The sequence below is a fragment of the Nesoenas mayeri genome, assembly GCF_963082525.1.
Source record: "Nesoenas mayeri genome assembly, chromosome: 21".
In the NCBI taxonomy this organism is placed as follows: Eukaryota; Metazoa; Chordata; class Aves; order Columbiformes; family Columbidae; genus Nesoenas; species Nesoenas mayeri.
Window position 1 is genome coordinate 5,252,080 of NC_137571.1, and position 26,426 is coordinate 5,278,505.

Genomic DNA, 26,426 nt, shown 5'->3' on the forward strand with positions numbered 1-26,426 from the left:
TGACCTGACGCTGCCCAGTCAGATCACAAACCCCATCTCGCTCAGCCCTGCCCGGAACTGACTTGATGCCCATAGTTGTGCTCTGGGTCAGTGTCTTCACCCTGCACACTCACTATGGAGGGTGAATCCAACAATTATGGTCAAAAACATGATGTTTATGCCCAGTTTTGCTGGGTTTGGGTGGACTGGGGCCACAGGGCACACCTGAGGACCACAGAGAAGCTTTAGGTCAGAGAGGTTCTCCTGCCCCTCTGCTCTGCCCTGGGGAGACCACATCTGGAATCTTGTGTCCAGTTGTGGCCCCTCAGTTCCAGCAGGACAGGGAACTGCTGGAGAGAGTCCAGCGCAGCCACCAAGATGCTGCAGGGAGTGGAGCATCTCCCGTGTGAGGAAAGGCTGAGGGAGCTGGGGCTCTGGAGCTGGACAAGAGGACACTGAGGGGGGACTCATTCATGGGGATCAATATGGAAAGGGGCAGTGTCAGGAGGATGGAGCCAGGCTCTTCTCGGTGACAACCAGTGACAGGACAAGGGGCAATGGGTGCAAACTGGAACACAGGAGGTTCCACTTAAATTTGAGAAGAAACTTGTTGGGGTGAGGGTGTCAGAGCCTGGCCCAGGCTGCCCAGGGGGTTGTGGAGTCTCCTTCTGTGCAGACATTCCAACCTGCCTGGACACCTTCCTGTGTAACCTCATCTGGGTGTTCCTGCTCCATGGGGGGATTGCACTGGGTGAGCTTTCCAGGGCCCTTCAACCCCTCACATTCTGGGGTTCTGTGAAGCTGCCAACATCAGAGCTGGTTCAGCCGTTGCCTCCTCGGCCTGGCAACACAAAATGAGCCAGAAAAAAAACCGCAAGGCTAACATCAAGCCTCCTTTCTGGCGGGAAGGGGAGTTCCTCGGGGCCGCTGTCCCCGCCGGGAGCGGCCGCGCCGCGTCGCCCGGACCCAAGATGGCGGCGGGTCGGGCGGGCGCCGCCTTTGTTGGGCGCGGGGCCGGGCGGCGGCGGCGGCGCCTGCGCGCTGGGGCGCGGCCAGAGGCGGCTGCGGCGGGCGGCGGAGCAGCCCCGGCCCCGGCCCTGCCCGGCCCTGCCCGGCCCCGGCCCGCGGCCCACGGCTCGGAGCGGCGCCCGCGTGGATGGGATGGAAGCGGGACCCTCGGGAGCAGGTTCGCTGGGGGCTGCGCAGCGCGGGGGCGAGCGGCGGGGAGCGTGCACCGGGGGCTGCGCGCTGAGGGAGGCTGCACCGGGGCCGCACAATGGGGCCGGGGGGGCTGTAACGGGAGCGCGGGTGGGGGCCATGCGGTGCGGGGGCTGCAGGGGGGGGCCTGCGGGGGGGTGCGGGGGTGCTGAGCGGCCCGGTGTGTCTGTGCAACGGGGGTGCAGGGAGCGCTCCGGGCTGGGGGCGATGGGGGCGCCGAACACCCGCAGGAGGGGGCGCAGGGTGGGGGGACGTTTGTGGGTGCGAGGCTGAGAGCGGGGGAACCCCCAAAGCGGGGGGACCTCCCCAAAGCGGGGGGACCCCCCAGAGCACGGTGTGAGCTCTGCGCAAGGGGCCTGTTGTGCACAGAGGAGCAGCAGCAGCGTCCCCCCAGGTCCCCGTGTGTCCCCCCCCAAATCCCAGTGTCCCCCCCCAGCTCCCCCTCTGTCCCCCCCAAAATCCCAGTGTCCCCGCAGGTCTCCATCCCCCCACATCCCTGTGTCCCCCACCCAGGTCCCCGTCCCCCAGTGCAGTGTTTTGGGTGATATGGGGGACGGGAGCAGCTGGCGGTGCTAATGCCCCTTGGCACCACGCTGCCCCATGGGGTCTGAAGAGCCGCTCCCCAAAACTCGCCATCCCGCCTGTCACGTCGGCAGATGCTCCCTCCCGTGCCTGGCTGAGCATCGCGAACTCGCGCCGCTCTAATTCACACAATTTTGGTGCCTAAAACAAGGCAGGGGCCGGGGGGACCGCTGCCCTTTCGCGGGTCTGGTGCTGGCAGGTTCGCCGCCCACTGTAACGCGTGAGGTTTCCACACAAAACTGCTGCACCTTCACGGTCAAACTTTGGTGGTTCCTTGCGGTGTTTCATTTGAAGCGTGGCACGGAGATCCCTTGGTGCGCGCGTTACCTTCTGGCTGCCAGCGCTTTGTGTTTGGGGCTGATTTATTGGCCTCTGTGATTTGGCGGCTGCGCGGGGGTGTCGGGGCTTTGCCGGCGCCTCGGGGCGACGCGGATCAGGATAACGCTGCCGGGGCGCCCGCGCCCTCCTGCGCCAGCCCTGACTCTTGCTGAGCTGCTTTAAACCAATCTCTAGGATGGGGCTGCGCTCAGGGAGGATAGTTTGGGGTTTCGGTCCCGCTGATGACACGGGGATCCCCAGGGCGGTGGGCGCTGCGCTGGAGTGGGGGTCTGATGCTGAGCTCTTGGGATTTTGCCTTTTCCTCCCCAAATCTGGCTGGGGGGCGGCTGCTCCCACCCGGGTCACCCGTGTGCGGGGGAGACGCTCGCCCTGTGTCGCAGGAGCCGCTGTGGATCCCACCCTGCCCTCATGTCCCTTTGCAGCCCAGGGATGGCCTCGTGTCTGGGCTCTGGCGATGCCGGGCTGTGACCTGTCCGGGTGGTAAAGCAGAAACCCAGCGTGTGCCTGGTGGGAAGATGCCTGGAAAGGAACCTGGGACATAGTGTGACCCGCCGGCACTGCTTGTGGAGGCACGTGTGTGCTAGTTTTAAAAACTGAAGTCGTTTTCCCCCCAACTTCTAGTTTGCTTCATCCTTCACAAACTTCCTAAACGCTGTTAATCTTAACCGTTGTCTTCCTGTGCTAAACCCTGCAAAAACCCCAAAGCTGTTCCATCTGCTGGATCTCTTTATCTTCAGGAAACATGAAATCGCATGTGCCTGTTTCTGGGGCAGGATTATACCAAGAAACAAAGCCGGGAGAAGCACCTTGTCTGGAAATGCGGCACGTATGATTTATCTCTAACCGTTTTCTGCAGCCTCTCTCTAAACCCCAGGAAGAACAAAACGGGGACAGGTTATTAAGATGGCAGACGTTAAAATGAAGCCGAATCAGGCAGAAAAGCTCCGTTCTCTCGGCAGGGTGATCTGTGGCGGAGCCGTATGTGGGTTTTAACATCCCCACCAGGAGCCGGTGGCTCCGCAGGGCAGTCCTGCCATGGTGGGATGCGGAGGGGAGCTGGTGTTGCCTTTGTCCTGTCCCCCCATTACCAGGGCTGCCTTTGTCCATGGCTCCCAGCCCCACACAGCCACTGGGACCTTTGCCCACTCCTCAGGCTGTTCGTGGGGACCCCAGGCGAGCCCGTGGCGCGTTTGGCAGAGGTGGTGGCACAGCCGGTGCCTGCTGCTTCTCACACCCCATCACAGGGACCAAAAAGGGGGACACGGAGCCGCTGGGCAGCCACAGCAGCTGCGAGCGGGTGCGAGGGGGCTGGTGATGCTCTGGCTGTTTGTCGTGCTCCATTGTAGCACCCGTAGCATCGCTCCCTGGCGCAGCCCGGACCGTGGGCCCGCGGGGACACCGACCCCGGCTGCGACGGCAGCTGGGAAGATTTTTGACTTGACGCTTTTGAGTTTGTCACCTGCGATTTCCACGCGGAAAGCTGAGGTTTGACGCGGCGCAGCGATGCCCTTTGCAGCGCTTGGTGTTTGGCATCGAGGGTGCAAAGAAGTAAACTGCTTGAAGATGTAAATATCGTAGTAAAACAGATTAGAGCCCGTTTTGGTGCATTTCCTGGATGCAGCCACTACAGCGCCGGGCAGGAGCAGCTCGGATGTTCCATGGGAAGGTGAACTCTGCCCAGGACGGGTTTAAGGATGTTGAGCCTGGAGACTGGGAACGCCAATTGCTCACCCCACCAGCGCTGCTGTTCCTGCTGGTGCAGCTTTGCCTACCAATGGGGGGTTTCCCTTCCCTGTGCGGTTTCTGGGGCTGCTTTAATGTGGGAGGTGGCTCGGGGTGAGGACGGACCATGTGTCGCGCAGTGTTTGCTGTGCTGCGGCCCTGCTTGCTCCTCTCCCATCCCTGGCTGTATTTTGGTGGGGACGGGGCCGTCGCGGACCCGCCGCCATAAAACCCCCTTTTGTCTCGTCCCCGTTCCCGCGGCCCCTCGGCTGAATGCGGCACTGGGGAGGTTTTAAATGACATGGTAATTTCATGCCGTCCCACTGGCGGCTTTGCCTGGGCGCGGGCAGCTGTTGGGCAGCGGGTCCTGTTCCCCAGCTGTTACAATAAATAACAGAAACAAAGCGTATTCCAGCACTAATTACCCCAAACAGACTTTCACCTTGGCAGCGGTGCCCTTGTCGCCGTCTCTGCCCGTCGGTGCTTCACCCGGTGAAGGGACGTCGGTGGCCGCGATGCTCCCGCCGCCGGCGTGTCCCCAGGGCACGGCTTTTGTGTGCGAAAGTCTGCGATTCCTCCCGGGCCGCTGAATTTATAATGGCCGGCGGATTTCATCCCGCTCACTGCCCGCATTGTGCTTCGGGAACAACGCTCGCCCCGCAGCCCCTGGCCCCGGCGCCTGCATTTACATGACAAAGTGGGAGCCTGTGCAGCTTCCATGGAGAGCCGAGGTATGCAGGGGATGCCGAGGATGCAGAAGGCCCCGTCTCCACGGTTTGGGTCGCTTTTTAACAAGGCTTCTCATACTGAAGTGGAACCGGCGCATCCAGGGCCGCGGGTACGAGGTGCCGGGGGTGCCACGTCGTGCTGCCCGGGGCTCCCTGGCACAGGCGGCTTTCGGGAGGATTAGCACGGAGGGCAATTGTGGGGCACCCCGAGCATCCTGGGGCTGGGATGTGATGCTGGGAGGGGTGACCCCAGGCTGGTGGGCACCAAAGGGCCATGGGGTCTCTCCCAGCTGGACCAAAGCAGCCAAGGGAGGTGAGAGCCCATCTCACACTGGAGGTGCTGGATGCTGCTGAGCGTCCCCCTCCCTCTGCTGGCTGTCCCCATGTCACCCTCCTTATAAATAGCTGTGTCCTGGGTAGGCACCGCTGTGCCCGGCTGTGCGCAGGCACTGGGTGATAATGGCTGTTTGAAACTCCTTGGATCTCAAAGTAGTTTAGAAGGGAAAAGTCGTTACAGCTCTCCGCTTTGCTGGGTGGGTGGTGTGTCTGCAGTCGCCAAAATAAACCCCTCCGAGTCAGCCTGGGGCTGGACTTTCCCATCCTCGGTGCTGCTCTGGTGTCCTGCCCTGGGTTTTGCAGAGCATCTCCCGGCCACTGCGGTGCTGCTCCCTCCAGCCCATTTACGTTATCTGGCTTTTGCAATATCCCAGGGCTTGCACCAAACTCCTGAGCCAGCTTGTGCATAGCTGACACCTTCATCTGATTCGTGATCCCAATTGGGAGGCTTTGCATCCATAAAGCATCTGGTGGTCCTCTGGTGAGAGGATTTGTGTGGCACAGTGTTATTTTGGGGTTGACGGGTGCAGCACTGGGGCTGTGGGGCAGTTCGGTCACCACTTTGGAGCGAAGCTCCTGCTGACCCCAGACCTGCTCCAGCTGCTGCCCTGTGTCCACGGGGACACCATGGGCACCTGGAGATGCTGTCCTATTCATGCATGGCTGCCAGGATCTTCTGGGGGGTGAGAAGGTCCCAAAGAGGAGAAGCCTTTGGTGCTGGTCATGCCGTGGGTGCCGGTGGAGAGCCCCGTCCTGTGGCACATCTCGCGGGTTGGCCGCGTGGTTCCTCTCTCGAGAGGCAGAGCAGGGAGTGGAGGCTCCGGCAGCGCCGGCAAATACCTCTTTGATTGCAAACTGCGGTTGAAAAATGCATCAGCTTGCAGCCAGGGAGCCGGCGGGTGCCAAGAAATGCTCGTCATGTGGAGACATGAATTACACCCTTAGTAGCTCATCCGAAAATCATGTTTTTAAGAGGAGCTGCCCCCGGCGTGCAGCGCAGCCGTTTGTCTCAGGGGTGCTGGCGACCGAGCTGCCCGGAGCAGCTGTGTCAGGGGGTCTGAGCCCCACATTGGGCTTGGGGATCCCTGTCTTGTTCCAGGTCCTGTGTGGCCTCGTCCAGGAGGTGCTGGGGCTGGGTGAGCCGCAGGCTCAGGCTCCCGGCAGGTTCTGGAGCTCCGGGGCTGCTGCTGCAGGGCAGAAGCAAGAGCAGAGCTGGGCTTTGCAGGAGTTAATGCTGCGGTTTGGTCCCTGGACGCTCACAAGGGTCATCCCATCCTTACATCGGCACAGATCAGCTACAAAAACGAACAGCAGATCCGAAGTCTGCTGCTCTTCTCTTCCTCTGCTTCTGATATTTTTAGCCTGGAGTTGAAATTTGGGTTTCAAACCAAAGTGGCTGAGAGCAAGGGGTGCTAAGAGCACCATGTGTTCAGGAGCCTGAATTGGAGCCGGGATGCTGTTTGCAGGCTGACTGGGACATTTGGCCGCCCAGATGGAGCGTTCCGAACGTCCCCCGCGCTGCGCTGCCGCAGCCGGCCGAGCTGCCCGCACCTCACGGGCTCCGAGACACGGGAGCTACAAACTGGGAAAAGTGTGGACAGGATGGCAAGGGCACATCTCACACATTGTGACATTCCTTGCGCGAAACACAAGTGCAGCTCGGAGGCGGCGCAGCAGGCGCTTTTGGTGTGGACATTTGGTACGACCTGACCTTGGTGTCAGGAGAAGCGAATGTGGCCACCTGTCCCTGCGTTGGGTCAGGGGATGGAGTGATGTGTGTCACAGATGTGGGTGTCCCCTGTCCTCCCGCTGCATGTGGCCCCAACTGAGTCCCCGAGGCGAAGCAGAGCTGGGTTCTGTGCCGGCGGATGGTTTGACGCTGTCACAGCTGGTGGAGCGGGGACTTGGCGCTGCCCTGCGGCTCGGCTGGCGCCGGCGCTTGCCGGATGGTGCCCAGGGAAGCTCCTTCCCCTTCCTGCTGCGCTGCTCTGAATTCTGCCACCGCTGCTGTTCTTCCCACTGTGTCTGCACCGTCTGTCTGTCTGTCCGCGGGGTTTTTGCAGCCCCGCTGACCCGTGTTCTCCCCGCAGCTGCAGGCGCGTACCTGCCCCCCTTGCAGCAGGTATTCCAAGCGCCGCGTCGCCCCGGGATAGGAACCGTCGGGAAGCCCATCAAGCTCTTGGCCAACTACTTTGAGGTGGACATTCCCAAGATCGATGTGTATCACTATGAAGTGGATATCAAACCCGACAAATGTCCACGCAGAGTCAACAGGTAAGGCAAGTATTAGAGGTTTTGGCACTTGTTCCCCACTTCTAGTTCCCTCGTGGAGGCTCCATAAGTGTCTGTCTCCCTCGTCACCATCAGGGTGACATGGTGGCCAGGGTGGTGGCGCTGCCTGGCACCCGTGGGTGGCTGGACCCATCAGCAGCGCCGGTTCCTGTCCCTGGCAGCCCTGGAGGCCCTGAACCTCAGCACAGTCCCCCACGTCTTCATGGCAGCTGCGCTATTTTGGCAACAATCCTGTATTTAAAAATAGCAAGGCCAGAGCTCGGGCCATGGTGTACTTTTCTTTGTTTTCCTTTTTGACATCCTCTGCGCTGCCTGTCCCCTCCTGCCCCAGCAGCTCGGGTGGTTTGTGCCCTGAAGCAGATGCTGTAGCTGCTATTCCTTGTGCTTTTGCTCCCTCTCACCCTCCCAGCACACGGGTGGGTTTGCAGCAGCTCTGGCAGCTGCACGTTCCTGCACACTGGGTAAAGTCATCCTGCCAAAGCTGACATGCTGCGCTGGGGCAAGGCTGCTTGTGTGGGGGGACCTGGCTCTGCTCCGGGGTGCCCTGTGGCTCAGAAGTGCGACGGGTGGGGACACCTGGGACCGGGCAGGTCACAGAATGTGTTGGGCTGTAAAGAAACGGGCAAAATGAACCTCACCCCTCCCTCCCCTTGCCCCTCTCTCTTGCTCTGCTTGCCCGCGTAGGGAAGTCGTGGAGTACATGGTGCAGCACTTCAAACCGCAGATCTTCGGTGACCGAAAGCCGGTCTACGATGGGAAGAAGAACATCTACACGGTCACGGCCTTGCCCATTGGAAACGAGCGGGTAAGAGGCTGCGAGCCCTGTGCAGGCAGCGCGAGCGGCTGGGAGCAAGCTGTGCCCGCGGGGACGCCACGGTCGCTTCCCTTCTGCATCCAGGTTGACTTTGAGGTGACGATCCCGGGGGAGGGCAAGGACAGGATCTTCAAGGTCTCCATCAAATGGATGGCCATCGTCAGCTGGCGCATGCTGCACGAGGCGCTGGTCAGCGGGCAGATCCCGGTGCCGCTGGAGTCTGTCCAGGCGCTGGACGTGGCCATGAGGCACTTGGCTTCCATGAGGTACCTGCACCCAGGGCGGCCCCGTGGGGGACACAGGGGGTGACACTGGGAGGGGATCAGCTGCCCTTGGTGGGTGGCTGTGGCTGGGACCGGCCTCAGGGGTGTTTGGGAGGAGGCGGCTGTGGCTGCTCTGCTGCTTGGTGCCATCCTTCTGGGACCTCCTGCAAAAGAAATAAATGGGGTGGTGGAGCCGGTGGGCTGAGCTGGGGCTCAGCAGGCTTGGCGGTGCTGTTTCATGCAGTCTGTGCCCATTCACAGGTACACTCCCGTCGGCCGCTCCTTCTTCTCCCCCCCCGAAGGTTATTACCACCCTCTGGGCGGTGGCAGGGAGGTCTGGTTCGGTTTCCACCAGTCGGTCAGACCTGCCATGTGGAAGATGATGCTCAACATCGATGGTGATGTATTTTTCGTGCTGTGGTGGGGCTGGGCCTGTGCGGAGGCTGGATCTGGCCAGTTCTCGGGCCAGGTCCATCTGCAGGGAGGGAGCAGAGATGCATCGTGGTGTCCATCCTGCAGTGTCGGCCACCGCCTTCTACAAAGCCCAACCCGTCATTGAGTTCATGTGTGAGGTGCTGGACATCCGGAACATCGACGAGCAGCCCAAGCCCCTGACGGACTCGCAGCGAGTGCGTTTCACCAAGGAGATCAAAGGTAGAGGCCTGGGGACCATCCCCAGACACCAGCTGTGGCTACAGTGAGGTGGGGGCACAGGGGGTGCACATTTAAAATATCTCCTGGGTCACCATTGCCTCCCTCATGCACTCGCAGGGTGTCTGTTCGCATCCCTGCTCTGCAAACGGTTCATTATTGAGGGGAGGTGGCCATGGTGTCCTGGGGAAGGTGGGTGCATGGGACTCGCTCCCGCCATTCCCGGTGACTCCATGCTGTCCCACGGCAGGTCTGAAGGTGGAGGTGACCCACTGCGGGCAGATGAAGAGGAAATACCGCGTGTGTAACGTGACCAGGCGGCCGGCCAGCCACCAGACGTAAGGCGGGGGGAAGATACCCTTGGAAAAACTGGAGCCTTTCTCCATGCGAGCGCCCACTGGGGTCATTAGGGAGAGCCGGCTGGGAAGTGGTGGTGGCACAAGGGGCCGTGTTGGTGCTCTGCAGCATTTTTGGGTGCAGCAGCTCCGTGTCACGCGCGGTGGCAGCGAGCGGGATGCAGGGGAGGGCGGGAGCGCAGAGGATGCTGCGTCTGGCAGGCGGCGGCTGCAAACATGCCAGGAATTGTCCTACTTTTTACCTCCAGGTTTGGTTTTCTTCTTTCTTAAAACAGACGCTCCCAAAGCAGGAATTTTGTCGGGGATAAAGCGATTCCCTGCATTGAGATAATTTGCCTGCGTGTGGGAGCAGGCACCCCTCACCTGGGAAGTTGGGTTATTATTTTTTCCCTGTGGTTTTGAAGGGAGATGTGCCCTCCTGCCCTGCGCTCTGCCCACCCTGGAGCCGCTGCCCTAGGCCCACATAGGCTGGTTAAGCTTCGCCTGGAGCTCAGCTCGGCTCTGGGGAGAGCACCAGGCACAGAATCCTCCCGAGTGCCAGCGCGCTGTATTTCTGTACCTGGCAGCGGCATGCGCGGCATGTCCTGCAATAAACATTTCCCCTGATGAGCTGGATTAGCGAGGCAGAGCTTTATTTAGGGACCTCAGTCCCTCACTGAGGTCAGAGTATTTCTGCCTCCATATCTGAAAATGCCGCTGTCGTGCTTTTTGTTTTCTTTGACGGGAGCTGGAGTGGGAGCCTGCCAGCTCCCTCTGCCCCGGCAGAGCCCGGCTGTGCGCTGCGGAGCTGCGTTCTGAGCCGGCGCGTCCCTCGTGTGCTGCCCCTGCCAGGTTTCCGCTGCAGCTGGAGAGCGGTCAGACCGTGGAGTGCACTGTGGCTCAGTACTTCAAGCAGAAATACAACCTGCAGCTGAAGTACCCGCACCTGCCCTGCCTGCAGGTTGGCCAGGAGCAGAAGCACACGTACCTGCCCCTGGAGGTGAGTGTTGGCTTGGCGCTGCTTGGCTTTTGGGCACCCTGCAAAGCAAAATGCATGGCAAGATTCTGTTATTAATATGTCGTGGGTGCTAATTGCCTCAATGTTGACCTGGTAAGAGCCATTTCTAGTAAGTGAGGGAGGAGTCCATGCTGTAAAAATGTCGTTTCTGTGCAGCTGCAGGTTTGGGCCCCGTTCCTGTGGGCCAGCTGGATCCTTCGTGTCTCGCCTGTCCCTAACATGCGGCTGCTGTCTCTCCCCTCCCATGCAGGTGTGCAACATCGTGGCAGGCCAGCGGTGCATCAAGAAGCTCACGGACAATCAGACATCAACCATGATAAAAGCGACAGCCAGGTCTGCCCCAGACCGGCAGGAGGAAATCAGTCGCCTGGTAGGTGGCACGAGTCGCTGGGGGGGACGTTGTGGCTGTGGCTCTGTGGTAGGTTATGGCATCATGTCTGTGATGGTCCTTGTCCTGCTCCTCAACTGCTCCACACTGGAGAGCTGCAGCTTGCTAGGAGGAGAGGAGAGAGCTTTGGAGAAGAGGAGACTGAGGGGTGACCTTATTAATGTTTATAAATATATAAAGGCTGAGTGCCATGAGGATGGAGCCAGGCTCTTCTCGGTTGGAAACAATGATAGGACAAGGGGTGATGGGATCAAGCTGGAACACAAAAGGTTCCACTGTAATTTGAGAAAGTTACTGTGGAAACTCGCGTGCAGCAGATTCAGGTCCTTGTGCTGGTGGAGCCTGACCCAAAGGGAGCTGGAACTGAAAATAGGAAAATGAATTAGAGAAGTGATCCTGGCTCTGTGTGTGCATGGAGACTGAGCAGTGTGGGACTCTGCAGGTCAGGCTGGGCCAAGCCAGAAAACGGCAAACCCGGCTGGGCAGGAGCTGCTTAGCGGTGCTGCTGGGACCCAAACAGGCATTTCTGGGCTTTCAAAGCCACAGACATTTGATTTTCCTTCTGAGGCTGCTAATAACAGTCTCTTGCCAGTGTGAACCTTCCTGTTGAAGCCTTAAATCCCCGCTCTCGGTTGCATTGGTCAGTGCGTTCAAAAATTGGGTCCCCCATGAGTCAATTTGGAGGACGGGGTTTGGCCCTTTGTGTTAAACCGCCTGCCCTCCCTGATGGGAGAGACCAGCACTGCAGAGAACGGGACTTGGGGTGCCCATGTCTCCCGGGCAGCTGAGGCTGCGTGGGACGCAGCCGTTGGTCTCGCTCCCTCCCACGGCCCTTCCTTCCCTCCGCAGATGAAGAACGCCAGCTACAACCTGGATCCGTACATCCAGGAGTTTGGGATCAAGGTGAAGGACGACATGACGGAGGTGACAGGGAGGGTCCTGCCAGCCCCCATCCTGCAGTACGGCGGCAGGGTAAGTGGGGTTGCGTTGTGCAAAGGCGCTTTCACACCAGAAAATGCCATTTCTGCATAAAACTTGTGCTGCCTGCAGGTTTGTAGGTTAGAGCTGGAATTTTTTATCACAGCACCTTGGCTTTGGGTTTGGTTTGGTTTGGTTTTGGTATTTTTGCAATATAACTGTTCTGAAAGTGTAGCCAAGAGTCAGTCGGTGACAGTGCTGGGCAGGAGAGGGATGCTCAGGGTGAGGCAGCTTGGGTGGATCTTCCATCATATTTGAGGAGCTGAGATTCCGAATTGCCCATTGCCACGCAGAACCTGGCAGCGCAGGGGGCTGCTCCGGCGAGGGCACTGGTTTGGTGCTGGGAACAGGGTTTGATGCTGGAAAATGGGTTCGGTGCTGGGCAGCACAAGCCAGTGCGGGGCCGGGGGCCGCGACAGCGCTCTGACCATGTGTTTGCCTTGCAGAACCGCGCCATTGCGACCCCCAACCAGGGCGTGTGGGACATGCGGGGGAAGCAGTTCTACAACGGCATCGAGATCAAAGTGTGGGCCATCGCCTGCTTTGCCCCACAGAAGCAGTGCCGGGAGGAGGTGCTCAAGTAAGGAGGGGCAGATCTGATGCTGCCCGCATTGAACTGTACGGAACTCTTCTCAGCCGAATCTCCTCAGGGAGACGGGGTTGTGAGGGGTATTTAATTAACAGTTTCCCCAATGGCCTATTTGAACTAATGTAATTCATGTATGGGTTATTACAGAGAAGTCTTAGACTTTAAGCTTAGAGATTCTCCGTTTCATCATCTGCATGACACAGAGCAGGGACAGTTTATTTGATTTAGGGAAATGGTCACCTTGGTTTTTGGATTCCAGTGGGGGTTCAGGTTGCTTCTGACCGAGAGTGGATGCATTGAAGTGTGTTTTATGCGTCTGTCCTGGTGTTTGGCACGGTTCACGTTTGGGCTGCACCTGGGCTGCCGTGACGGGTGCTCGGGGCTCACGGCTTCTCCTCCCGTGCAGGAACTTCACGGACCAGCTGCGCAAGATCTCCAAAGACGCGGGGATGCCCATCCAAGGCCAGCCCTGCTTCTGTAAATACGCCCAGGGTGCGGACAGCGTGGAGCCCATGTTTCGACACCTCAAGAACACCTATTCGGGGCTTCAGCTCATCATTGTCATCCTGCCGGGGAAGACGCCGGTGTACGGTGCGTCTGGGGCGAGGAGAGGGGCTTTGCTGCGGCTTGGCAGGGCTGGCTCTGCTCCTCCTGCCGTGATTTCTCTCCCTGCTTCCGAGGATGCTGCATTGCTGTTTGCCTGTGTGTTCATGTTCATCTGCTTCTGCCCGCAGCCGAGGTGAAGCGCGTTGGGGACACGCTCCTGGGAATGGCCACGCAGTGTGTCCAGGTCAAGAACGTGGTGAAAACCTCCCCGCAGACCCTTTCCAACCTCTGCCTCAAGATCAACGTCAAGCTTGGCGGGATCAACAACATCCTTGTGCCTCACCAGCGGTTTGTACAGCGTCTCACGTTTTTGGGGCTGGTTTCCCGAGTCCCTGGTGGTGCTGCCCGCCTGGAAGAGGTGGCCTGTGGGCTGCTTGAAGTAGCTCTTTGAGCTGCGGTTTTGTCCGACCTTGTAGTGAGGTTGGGACATGTCCTCTGTGCGATCTCGCCTCGGATGGGCCATGCGTCACCCTGAGATGGCCCTGAGAGGTTCACGGCTGCTTTCTCTTCTCTCCCACCAGCTCTGCCGTCTTTCAGCAGCCGGTGATCTTCCTCGGGGCCGATGTCACTCACCCACCGGCGGGAGATGGGAAGAAACCCTCCATAACCGCTGTAAGTTCCCTGTTAGTGGCCAGGCCTGGTGTCCACCGGCCCTGCGGGGACACAGGAGCTGGGACAAGACTCGTGTGTCACCACTGTTCCCATAGTGACACTTCTCAGGGCGGTCCTGTGCCCTGTGGGGTGTTTCAGTCCCACTTCTGGGGTGGTGGGTCTCCCATCTCCTCCTGCCTCACCGCAGAGGGGCTACGGTTTTGGGGAGAGGTGGCAGCTGCCAGCAGATGGGGCTGGTGACCCGATGGACACCACAGCACAGCCAGACAGGTGTGTGGGGTCTCCAGAGTCATCCCTGGTGTGCGGGGAGCTCCAGAGATGTCCCCAGGTGTCCCCATCCTGCCGGGCACCCCTTGGAGGGACCTTCCCTTGGCGGGAGAGCTGGGGTTTGTGAGATGGGGAAACAAGGGTGGTGGGGCTGCTTCAGAGCCATTTGGGGAGGAGGGTTTCCCATCACGCCAGGGGAACCAGGGGCGCCCATCGCTCACGTGCTGGGTGGCTCTAGGACGCTGCCTCATGCTCACTGCGGCCAGGACAGTGTCAGGTTCTCGTGGCGTCTGTTTTAATTAAGCATGTCAGCGTTTTCCTATTAAGTTCTTAACTTTCCAGGACTCATAGCTCAGGTTTTCCTTGGCATGCAAATGTGGCTTTGCAGGAGTGTGTTTTTCTTAATTAGAAGGGGTTGGGAAATGCGTTTGGCTGTTTGCTGTAGGTGTGGGTGGGACAGAACAGTCTGTTTCCTGGCGGCAGCACTTCCACTCTGAAAACACATTTTTCTGGGTTTTTTTTGTACAGGACCACTGTGAGGTTTTTTTCTTTTCTTAATTTTTATAAAAGCCTTTTTGAAGCTGCAGGGGAGGAGGAGGGTTGAGCCTTCAGATGGCCTCGATCTTGCCCTCGGTCTGTTGTTAACTAGACAGTAGAAGGTGATGGGTGGCCGAGGCCAAAGGACACCTATAGCAGAGCTGGCAGTGCTGTGGCAGAGCTCAGCAGGGACATTGCAACTGCTGGGGGATGTTGTACAGGGGGTGTCATTGCCTTGGTGACACAGCGGAGCGGGGTTTGGGCTCGCACAGTCTGTCATGGAAGCCCGTGGGCTCGGCAGCTCTGCTGCTGCGTGTGTTGGAGGCAGACGGGGGTTGGGAATGTCCCGTGTCCCCTCCATCCTGCGGTAATGCGGCCTGAGGGGTGTCCCACAGGTGGTGGGCAGCATGGACGCGCACCCCAGCCGGTACTGTGCCACCGTGCGCGTGCAGCGGCCGCGCCAGGAGATCATCGAGGACCTGTCCTACATGGTGAGGGAGCTGCTCATCCAGTTCTACAAATCCACCCGCTTCAAACCCACCCGCATCATCTTCTACCGCGACGGTGTTCCCGAGGGGCAGCTCCCTCAGGTGAGGACCCCTCGGATCCCCCAGCCCGGCGGGACGCTGGGTGCCAGCGGGTCCCCTCACCTTGTGTCCTTGTCCCTCCAGATCCTTCACTATGAGCTCCTGGCGATCAGAGACGCCTGCATCAAACTGGAAAAGGATTACCAGCCTGGCATCACGTACATCGTGGTCCAGAAAAGGCATCACACCCGGCTCTTCTGCGCAGACAAGAATGAGAGGGTGGGTGCAGGGAGGTGCCGATGGCGGCTGGTTTGTCCCTGGTCGTAGGGAGCGCTCACCGTGGGCAGGCGAATGAAACCTGCTGCCCAGATCACATCCGTGCAGATTAGGCTGCTTCCAGAAACCCCGACAGCTGTTTGCTGTTGTAATGACGAGTTGCTGGGTGCTAGTGATCCTGGGGACTCTCTTGAAATAGCCCCTGTCAGCTGGAAAACATCTGCTGTTTTGGTGGCGGCTGCAGCCGCTGACGTGACAGGGTGAATAAGCCCTCGCTGGCTCGCAGCTTCTTGGTGTGTGCAGGGCAGCAGCACTGTTTGCTGCAGCTTTTCCTAGATTTGATCTAAATTTAGTGGTTAGATCTAGTCCAACCAGACTCTGGCTATACCTGAGCAGGAAGATTTAATCTTGAGAACCGAGGACAGTTTTTGATCAAGATGCAGAGACTGTAGTTCACACTGTCCCCAGAGATCCTTGGAGTTTTGCTCACTTAATCCTCCTTGCTGCGGTGGGCTGGGCCGGTGCCAGCCCTCACTCTCCTGCTTTCCTCTTGGCACCGTTTGCTCTGTCTCCACGTCATGCCTGGTGTCACCCTGTGCTGTCCTCCGTGCAGGGCAGGTGTGTTACACACAGTGCTCTGGGCAGCAGGAAATAACCAACCTCTGCAGCGCTTGGGTCTCTCTTTCTGTCCCCTGTAGATCGGGAAGAGCGGGAACATCCCAGCAGGAACAACCGTGGATACAAACATCACCCACCCCTTTGAGTTTGACTTCTACCTGTGCAGTCACGCAGGCATTCAGGTACCGCGCCATGAGCCAGCTGTTGCAATACCGCTGCTTTTTGTGGGCTGTTGTTGCAGATCACACTCTGGTGCATCTGACCCAGCCCTGGCGCGTCGTCCCCCCAGCACCGGGGATGCGGGCGGTTCGGTCCGAGCTGCCGCTGCGGTGGTTTGGCGAGCGGATGCTGGCATGACACAGCTGCTGTGCTGTGTGACATGTACTTGGTTTCTCTCCTGGAGCCAAGGATCTCTCCTCTGAGAATTTCCTCCTGCAGAGCAGCCAGCTCAGCAGCTGGCAGGCCGGTGTGTGAGCGTGCCGGGGCGCCTGGCCGGCACCGGGATCTGCCATCTCGCTGTGGGCAGGAGGGCTGGGGACAGCGGCCGCGGAGCAGGCGCTTGCTTTGCAGCTGCGTTTCTCCAGGCAGCCAAGATGAGTCAGAAACCAAACTGGAAAAATTGCACTCGTCTAATCTACAGCTGCTTCCACCAGGGAGGCTTTTTGGCTTCCCGTCCTCCTGCGAGGACAGCGGGGAGCTGGCCGGTGCGGCAGGGAGCCAGTGCCATACACGGTACAGCGCCCTGGCACGGAGCAGTGGCGTTAATGCCAGTTTGCACCTCGGTGCAAAGGGCTTTCCTGCCTCGCGGTGCCTGTGTACATCGTATTCTCACAATGAGGAATTGCAGGCGTCTCTCCTGCCCAGGCTGTCTGCTTTGATCGGGGGGAGGTTGATAAGGATGCGAAGTGATGCCTCTCACCCTGTCCCCTCTCCCTTCGCAGGGCACGAGCCGACCGTCCCACTACTACGTGCTGTGGGATGACAACCGGTTCACCGCGGATGAGCTGCAGATCCTCACGTACCAGCTGTGCCACACCTACGTGCGCTGCACCCGCTCCGTGTCCATCCCCGCCCCGGCGTACTACGCGCGGCTGGTGGCGTTCCGAGCGCGGTACCATCTCGTGGACAAGGAGCACGACAGGTGAGGGGGCTCTGAGACCCCGGGGATGGGCAGGGGCCATCGGTGTCCTCTTAGGGCCCAGTGTGGGGGAAGTGGGGGGTAAGGGAGGGTGAAATCCCACCCTGAGCTCATCCCAGGCCTGGGGGAGCATCCCTGGGTGTCTGAGCACCCCGAGGTGCTGCGGGGTCTGCAGCATTACACTGAGACGCCGTCCTGTGCTGCCAGTGCTCACGGACTCTCATTTCCAAGGGAGTTTCTCAGCATTCCCAGAGGGAAAATATGAAATAATTACACCGCAATTTCCTTGCTTTTCAGTGGCGAGGGCAGCCATATATCTGGCCAGAGCAACGGCAGAGACCCCCAGGCCTTGGCGAAGGCTGTGCAGGTTCATCAGGACACTTTACGTACCATGTACTTTGCTTGAAAGCCTAACTTTTGTTACCTCACTCAAGAAAGCTTTCAGATTTGTAGGAGCCATACAAAAAAGGAAGCATTGGGACACCTTGGGTTTTTTTCCAATGAGAAATCACTGCAGGGCAGGCAGCGTCGATTCGAGGCAGGAGACCAGCACCACGGGACAGAAAGATCCGACACCCTCGTAGGATTGGAAAGAGACTGATGATGATTTTTTGAATTTTTCTGGCTTTGCAAAATTTTGACCTGACCAAACACATAAAGGCATTCGAGGAAGGGATAAAACTCCCAGGAGGCGGACGCAGGTTTTCATTTTTAAGATGCAATACTATAGACTCCTGACTGTGAAAGGCGGATTTGGTCCTCCGTTGCCCACCGGGCGCTGGTAGGTATTTTTTGTGGGGGTTGGGGGGAGGGGATTTTTAGAGCCTTAAAAACAGAAGACTAGATTTATAAAACTAATATTTTAGAATATGAGATGCTTTAATGGGTTAAGGGGGAAAAAACAACTAGTTTATAGGAGAATTCTAACACTAACGGTTCCCCGCCCCTGAATAATCCCCCCCAGATAAGGTAAGGCACCCTAGCACTTAGCTCAGAGCTGAGAACTGTCTTCCTCGTGTCACAAGCTCGTTAGCTGCTGCCATTGAAGCAACAGTCACAGACTTTTCCATGGGTGAGTGCCTTACTATGATGCTGCAAAATTTCCATGTTTTTAATCTCGTAAGGAAAACAGTAACCTTGTCTTGATGGTGGTCCGTATTTCCATCGGAAGGAGTTAATTTCTATGGTCCTAAGTTGCAGTTTGTGTTCGATCACGACCTCACGGTGGTTAAACTCCATTGAAAGATGTGCACTTTCATATAGGACACGTTTAATGGCTGCTGACCCATTTTTGTTTCCAATGTACTACTTGTTATTTAAAACTGTTTCTGACAAATGGGGGCATCTTCATCCCATGAGGACAGAAATCTCTTAGCGATTTATTTTCTTCCTTTTTTTTTTCTTTTTCCTGAATTTTTATGATGGACACCGGGATTTTTTTACTAAACATTATTTTTATACGATAACCGAGTCTGTTGCCAAAACACACGAGTCATTAACATTCTCAGAGTTTACATCCCCGCAGTTCCTGAGGCTGCGCGCTCACGCCAGAGGTTTCTAACGGTTCCCGTTGCTGAGCGTTGGGCACACGGCTGCTTTCGGAACCACCACGCACCCCAACTCCAGCACCCCCAGCCTGTCGCCCTCTCTGCTGCTAGGATTTGCTGCTCTTTGTGTCATGGTATCACTCATGCACAGGGTTTGTTGTTTTAATTCTGAAAGCACACCAGATTTGTTCCTTAGTCAGAACGATGAAATCCTTGTTACCGTCACGGGGGAAACTCCTGTTGATTTGTGTTTGTAACAGGAAAAAAAGCCTTGTTCCCGACAGTAACGTAGGGGCTGCTTTTCAGACTCATTTTCTGCACAGAATGACCGTTGTGCACGGCGGGGCAGTGGTAGCAACTCATTACCAATATCACGTGGGCAGATTATCGGGGGTTTTTGATATGAAAGTGTGCACGGCGCTTCCTGCAAGAGAAAAAGTGAGACGCACGCTCCTCCGAGCTCCTAAGGGGAAGAGCTCTGTTATTATATCATGTCACTGCCCGAGGTGAACGCGTCTCCCAGGCAGACCCACCCGAGCGCTGCCCCGTGTCCGTGGATAGAAACTCACCCTTTGGGTTTGCACTTCCCGACGTTTAAACTTGCCTTCATAAAACCACCTCGCTCGTGTTGTCCCGTTGACGTGTCCTGACAGCGGGAAGTCACTCGACCCGTTTTCTTTTTTGGGCGACGCGTTTGTGAAAGACGCCGACATCGATAAGCTATGCAAACTCAGTGCTGAGCCCGCTGAGGTGGCGTTGGGTGAAGATCCTGCGTTTAGCACAGTCCCATTTCCCCTCCGGACCGCAGTGTTGGGCTCCTGCGCTCTCCTTGTGCCGACCTCAGTGCTGTACGGGGGGCAGAGCGGGTGCTGGGGGCACCGGTGGGCTTGGGGAGCTCTGGGAGAGGCTCTTGGCGAGTAGGGAACGCACCAACACTGAGTGTCGACAGGAGAAGCGACATTCCGATACACAAGTGCCTGCATGGTGACACAAATCGGCACCTCCATCTCATCCTCCGAACTCTGGCTTGGGCTCGCTGACAGCAAAAACGGCCTCGGAGGGGCCGTCCCCGCTCCCCTGGTGTTAGGAAGCCCCTCGCTAAGCGCACGATGGGGGTTTAGGTCAAGGTTCTCTCTGCAAATCGGTTTGTTCACCAGCATCACGACGGAAAGTGCCCGGCTGCTGCCCTGCAGCGAGGGGCAAGGGTGGTTTGGTTTCTAGTTCTTATTTTAGTGTTTTAGTTGGGTCTAGAATTCTGAAACGTCTTTTAGTAGCTGTGGCATTAGCACATGCCGTTTTTAACCGTTTGAAAAGAGATAGTGTGGGCATTTACAGAAACAGCTTGTTGCTCTGTAACAATTTTTTTTTTAACCTTGAGACTTGAAATGTAAAATGGACCTTTAAGATTTGCACTCATTTGTAAGGTGGCTGTTCGTAGAAAACTATGAATGAAGACTTGCTGATGTAGCATCTACTTTTAACAGCGATTTTAACTACACAAAAGCTTCACAGCTTCTGAAACGCTCAGCTGTTGACTTGCAGATCGCGTTCTGTCCTTACTGCACCCTCTGCGCCGGGTTTTCATGGTTTTGAATCGATAAAACAGCCAAACATTGTAGCTGCTGTGCCCTTGAAACCCTGTTTTCCGTTTTGAAGAAGTTCAGAAGGGGTTTGAGTTACCGCACGTTTTGTATGACGGACTATGCATTGCACCTTCCCCGCGGCTCCGGCGTTTGGCGTTTCTCCCCTTTTCTTGCATGTTGAGGTGCTGCGCGTTTTGCTGCCCGTACACATCGGGGTTCGCCTTGACGTGTTGCGTCTGTGTTCACCACACACCGGCCCCGAGTCGCGGCCTTCGCCACGTGTTCACCCATTAAACAGCTGGACGCGGCGTGGGGCAGTTTGGGAGAAACGGAGTGATTTTGGTTCACCCATCATCCATTGGGCGCCGTCGGTTCCCTGTGTTCATATCTGGAGGCGATGGGCTGGGGGGTGGTCGCGAACGTCCAACCTGACGTCTCGGTGTCCAAACCCAAGCGTTCAGCGTTGCCTCACGGGAGGTTTTCATCTTGGAAAACGAGTGTGGAATGAAGGAACGTGACTCTTCGGGAAGGGAAGCCAGACAGCAAGACAGCAATAAACCAGTGAAATCCATATCTTGCCTGAGTGATTTGCACTTCAATAGTTGTGAACGAAAACTGACGGGACTCCAGTGCTTTTGTGTTCGTTTCTAGCCCCTTTCGTACCTCCTTTATACAAGCCAGTGTTGAACTGCACATAGGGTGTTTGCCAGACACTCTGTTTGGGTTGTTATTTTTCTTGTGGGTTTTTGTTTTGGTTTTTTTTGGGTTATTTTTTTGCTTTAGCTTGAACTCTGTATGGTCCATTTGTTGAATAGACGTGAACAGTTGATGTACAGTACTTACTAAACAAGCAGCAGCACAAAACTTATTTTATTAAGAAAATATGGCTTATATTTTAAAGGTTGAATATCAATTTTTTTTCTTTTTGTATGCGTAAAATTAAGACTGGGAAAGAGTAACAAAGTCCTTGGATTAGGCCAAAAGAAAATACTGTAAGATCATAACCACCTCTTTATTAAAGAAAACGGTATGATTAAAGAGCTCCAGAACATTGTATTTATATTTGATTTGATTGCCTTTGTGGATTTCTTTTTTGCCTTGGTCCTGGTTTTTGCTTGCAACTTTGACTTTGCAGTCCCAAGTGTCTGTTACCCTGTAACTGTTGGCAGAAGACCTAAATAAAAGCAATGTGAACACGCTGGGGTGACGCTCCTGAGTCGGGTTGGTGGGGAAGGACCGTGCGGGCTCAACGACACCCCGGGAAACGCCGACCGGAGCTGAGCTGCGCCCGATGCTGTGGAGGAACCAAACCCCCCCTTTTCCAGCCTTCATTGTAATGAGAGAAACGCAGAAGTGGACACATGCGTGTTCAAAACTTGCGCGTTGTATCGGCTCCGAGAACAGATTGCAAACTCCTCTTGGGTTGGGCTTAAACTCGATCCTCTGCGCTGCGTCAGGTTTTACGTTCCCAGCTTTGGAGTTCCTGGCAAGCGTGCCGGTTGGTGGTTGTGGCTCAGGGTCCAGCACCGGTTGGTTCCGTGCTCGGAACTCTGGATCTGCTTGTGCTTTACCTCATGCATCGACGCTCCTGCAGACGAATTATTAAGCAGCTGAGCTGTAACTGGAGGTTTGTCAGTAACACAAAGCAGTTTTAAGGAAGTGCTTGCTAATGGCATGTACTCGTTAGCTAATTTCCGTGCGCTGTTGCAGGCAGAATGTTGTACAGAACTGAGCATCGGTGCAGGTTCTGCGCAAACCCCCCTGCTGCTTTTCATGTTATATCACCTTTAACATCCTACCATATAACAGAAATCTCTCATGGTTTCAAGGGGTGTGTTCCCTGAGCGGAGTATAACAGAAAATTGTGCCTATGTGACTGGGTCTGAAGTCCTGGAAAACAGGTCGGAGTCCCTGGTTTCGCGTGTTCAATTGGCATTTGAGCCCTGGCCCTTGGCTCTGGTTACGGTGGCGGCACCGGCGGTGCCTCGCGGCCGCTGCATCCCGCGCGTCCCGCAGCGATGCCGCCCTATCTGCTCCATCTGGGCGATCGCGTTTCCCCTTCCCTCTCAGGATTTCAGTTAAGGAAATAATCTCGTCGTTTACTGCTGATTTGCATGGGTTTAGAGTCCTTACTGTGTAACTTACCCGATAACTAAATTCACACTTTTTAAGACAAATTTAGCTGGCAGTCTCCAGGGTGATCATTCTCCATAATGATTCTGAAATTGGGATTACAGGTCTCTAACTGCTCTTCTGCTGGCCCTGAGTTCCAGTTCTGATAACACCTCTCCCTCTGTTTAGCTGGGGAAGTGTCCCTCATAACCAAGAAAGGTGACATCGTTTCTTCATAGCGAGTAGGAAAAGACCTTTAAGACCATCGAGTCCAACTGTTCTCCCACCCCTGTCCCTGCCCCATGTCCTGAGAACCTCATGTCCGTCTGTCCAACCCTCCAGGGATGGTGACTCCAGCACTGCCCTGGGCAGCCTGTTCAATGCCCCACAGCCCTTTGGGGAAGAAATTGTTCCTAAATCCAACCTCAACCTCCCCTGGCGCAACTTGAGGCCGTTTCCTCTGCTCCTGGCGCTTGTTCCTGGGGAGCAGAGCCCGACCCTGACATTGATGCTGATCTAGTGAATCATTCTTGTTTACGCCCAGTGCTTTGTGTCTCATAGCTCCTCTGCAAATGGGAAAAATAAACAGAAGCCTTATGTCAATCCTTTGGTTGTTATGGGAATGCCGAAGGATAATGTGCATTTATTGGGTTTTTCAGGCAGTTTAATGTATGTTGTCCACTGGAGAAGGTTGTTCGCTATCTGCAGTGAATGTTTCAGCCGGGTTCTGCCAGCCCAGCCCACAGCTCTCCCGTGTTCTCGCCGTTCCACGGGTCCCCACGCCGCGTGTCTCCCGGTGTCCCTGCGGAGGGGACGGTGGCGGTTCAGCCCGTCCTGACCTGTGCGGAACATTCCGGAGCGTCGGCTGCTGCGTCCTGCACGTGTGGAATCCTTGCAGCGTGCGGGTGTGACGGGGCTGGGCCGCGGGTTTGCGTCCGGGAGGTTTAGCGGGGATTAGGGAAACAGCAACGTGCGATAATTGACGTGGAACTGGGTGAGTGGCGCCACAGCCCGTGGTGCTGCAGAGCGCGGCCGGCGGGCTGCGGGCGGGGGGACGCGGGGGCTCCGGCTCCAGCTGCCCCTGCAAACCCTCTCAGAGGTGACGGGAGAAGCCGAGTCCGAGGGGCCCGTGCTCGGTCTCTCCGGCGCTGCCGGCGGCTGCGGGCCCAGTGTCCCGCCGCGGGCACACGCAGCCCCGTCCTTCCCGCACAGACACCCTCGGGACCCTCAGTGCCGCCGGGCCCCCCGCCCCGTTCCCGAGTTCCCCCCGTTCCCGGGTTCCCCCCGTTCCCCGCTCCGGCCCCGGTGGCTCCGGCCGCTCCCGTTCCCGCCTCCGCCCCGTTGCCGGGCAACCGCGCCGGGCTCGCGCCTCCGCCGCGCGGCACCCGCCCCTTCCGGCCCCGCCCTCTCTCATCCCTCCCACGCGCGTGCGCCGGGAAGCCCCGCCCCCCTCCCCCGGAAGGGCACGCGCGCGTGCGCGCGCCGCGTGCGGGGGCGGGATTTCCGGCGGTTGCGGCGCGCGCGCGCGCGGCGGGGCAAGAGCGGCAGCGCGAGCCCGGGGCTGCGGGCGGCCACGCAACTTCCGCCCGGGGGCTCCGGTCGCCGCCGCCTGAGGGGACGGGACGGGACGGGACGGCACGGCACGGCACGGGACGGCAGCTCCGGGCGAGGGGCCGCGGCCTGCGGGGAGCGAGGCGGCCGCCGCCCAGCGTTGCTCAGCGCGGCCCCTGGCCGGCCGGCGGGCCCGGCTTAGCGGCGGAGCCCGCAGCCCCGGGCGGCTGCGCCCAGCTCCATGAATGGAAATCGGCAGCGCAGGTGAGCGCGGGCGGCGGCGGGGCGGCCCGGCGGGGCTGGGCCGCGGGCGGGGCAGCGCGGGGGGAGCGGGCGCCGGCCCCCGCCCGCCGCCGCTCGGCCGGAGCGCGACTCACCGCGCGGTTCCCCGGGGTTCCCCGCAGTCCCCGCGGAAGGGCCGGTGCGGGGCTGCGGCGGGGCCAGGCCGGGCGGGGTCGCCCCGAGAGGGAAGCGGGCGGGGAGGAGCCCTGTCCCGCCGGCCGGGCGGGGGGAGCCGCCCGAGCCCTGGTGCTGCAGCTCCGGTAACCGAGGGGAGCGGGAACCGGCCCCCGCTCTGCTGCCCGCTCTCCTGTGCCGAGCACCGCGCGGAATTCTTGTTTTGGATTTCATAACGGGTGTTTCCCAGGCAGCGGCCGCAGGCCGGCTTGCATAACCCGGTAACTGCGGCCATGCCGGAGGTGCCGCCGCCACCGGAGCCGCTTTTCCCGCGGAACAGCCGGCGAGCGCCCGGGCCCGGGGGTTCGAGTCAGTCCCGGGCTGCACAGCAACCCCAGACCTGTGTGTCTTTGGCCGTTTGACCCTCTTACTTGGGAAGCACATGCTTAGTGTTCATAAGGTGTGTGTAGAAATTGTGCTTTTAGAGTTAAAGAAGCAACTTTTACTTTAGTTTATCCAACAAAGGTGTCTGCTGATGGTGAGGTGGATCGAGAGTTCAGATTTGGGCTGTGTTTAATTGGCGACATAGCCAGATGGCAAAGGGAATGTCAAAACTACTCGGAATTCCATTTCTGTCACTTCAAGAGGTGCCACAGCCTGTGAAAATAAGACTGTGATGTTAAAGGTGTCAACGTATGATGTATTTTCATCTCTTTGTGTGTAGGTACCTTTGGAATGTACATGGAGTTTAAGTTAGTGGTGGGTTTAATGGTTAAACCTGTGACCTGAGCTCTGGCCTCGCTTAACGAGGTGTGTGGTGGAGCTGAGACCATTTTGGGAAGATGCTGGATTTTAACAATCTGGTGGAATTCCGATGGTGTCCTCATAATCCGTATGTCTTAAATAACCTCTCATTATAACCTGGTGTAATTCTGGTTGACTTATAATAAGGAATAGGTTTGCAAGAGTAGCACGTAAACCTTTTAGTTTAAGTTTGGGGCGGATTTCCCCGTTTTTAGGCTGTAAGGTGTCAGATTTGAGCAACACATGCTCCTGGTGGGCTGGATGGATGCTGCCATGGAACAGGGGATGTTCCGTGTTCCAGGGAACCTTGTGGCCATCGGACACCAGGAGGACACAAACCATCCCTCGACAGAGCGAACAAGGGTTAAAGTTCTGTCGTAAAAGGGAGAAGGACATTGCGATGTGCTTCCTTTTCTGTGTGTGAGGGGAAAATATGTGATAGAATAAGCAGAGTTTGTGGCGTAAATAGGGGAACAAAGACAGGGTTGAGAGTATTTCTGGAGCCAGGATGTTTCAGGTGAAGCAGCGCTGTAGGCGGCTTCCTAGTTGTGAGATAGGCTTAGCCTGGGAAATCTAGCAAGCGTGCCTCTTCTGGTCTAAATAATTTGAACATGTTATAGTTTAAAGTAGGATGTGAAGCGGCTGTTCAGGGTGCAGGTTGTGGTGAAATCGAGTAAACGGGAATTGCAATAAAATGCTCGCTGTAAAAAAGATGAAGCAAAGTAACAGCAGCTCTCGGTGGATTAAATCCAGTGTCGCGCATCGCACTTTCAGCAGGAGAGCGCTCAGTGAACTCCTAACAGGCAGGAACAGACCGTGGGGCTGAGGATGCTCGGTGGTGCCATCGAGTCCAATCGGTGCTGCACGTGTCTTCATTTACATTTCGGAAATTGTTCCTTCAGAGTTCGCAGCTTGTTAAGTGTCAAGCTGGGTTTTCTTGACTCTAGCATGGTCTGGTTTTCATGAAGCGCTGCAGACATCTGTAATCTTGTTTGCTTTTCTAGACAGACTTTGGGCTGCTGAAATTCTGAGAAAGGGCTTTTTCCTTTGGGTGTTAGGAGCAGTGATTTGGGAGGGCATTGGAAGTTCCGTTCCTGTGGGTGGGGTAGCGGAGGGAAGGGGATGAATCACAACTTGCGCTGCCCCACAACAGTGTGACGGACGTTCGTGGGACTTTTCCTCTGGAGTTGCAGCGGCAACTGTTTGACTCACAGCCTGACCTTTGCAAGTTGTTTCATCCTCGTAGCTTTACTTCCTCAGTGGTAGAGGTGTCAGAATACTTCGTGAGCGAATTTCCCGTCGAAATGTAAAGAAATGACAGGAATATACGGCTTCTATGCGTTTCGACACATCTGGTACGTGTTTAAACGACGTGCTAATCGAACCGCGGTCTCCCACCGCGTACTGCTCCAGCAGAGTCAGCCTAAAACCGACGTTTTACAATCTTGCTGGATAATGTGAAAATTCAGCTGATGGTCCAAAGGCTCGTATTGAATTCGGAGCGAGAAGCAGCAGCGAGCAGGCTGACTTGCCGAGTGATCGGAGATAACTTCAGTTCTCAAGCTATTTTCCTCTATCGTTAGATTAGACTGTACAACTGAACTGTCACACAAAGCATTT

General features: G+C 57.2%; 1 protein-coding gene across 1 annotated transcript; it reads left to right on the forward strand.

The window, feature by feature from the left end:
- Nucleotides 1-1,097: 1,097 nt before the first annotated feature.
- On the forward strand, nucleotides 1,098-17,219 carry LOC308048550 (protein argonaute-1; the record flags this gene model as incomplete). Its single annotated transcript, XM_080357743.1, has 19 exons — nucleotides 1,098-1,165; nucleotides 6,995-7,178; nucleotides 7,881-8,001; nucleotides 8,095-8,276; nucleotides 8,535-8,671; nucleotides 8,793-8,927; nucleotides 9,175-9,262; nucleotides 10,112-10,259; nucleotides 10,528-10,647; nucleotides 11,515-11,637; nucleotides 12,090-12,223; nucleotides 12,639-12,823; nucleotides 12,967-13,126; nucleotides 13,360-13,450; nucleotides 14,650-14,844; nucleotides 14,926-15,060; nucleotides 15,756-15,857; nucleotides 16,617-16,816; nucleotides 17,111-17,219. The coding sequence occupies exons 1-19, from the start codon at nucleotides 1,141-1,143 to the stop codon at nucleotides 17,217-17,219; spliced, it is 2,574 nt and encodes an 857-aa protein (XP_080213869.1). The 5' UTR covers nucleotides 1,098-1,140.
- Between the last annotated feature and the right edge of the window lie 9,207 nt (nucleotides 17,220-26,426).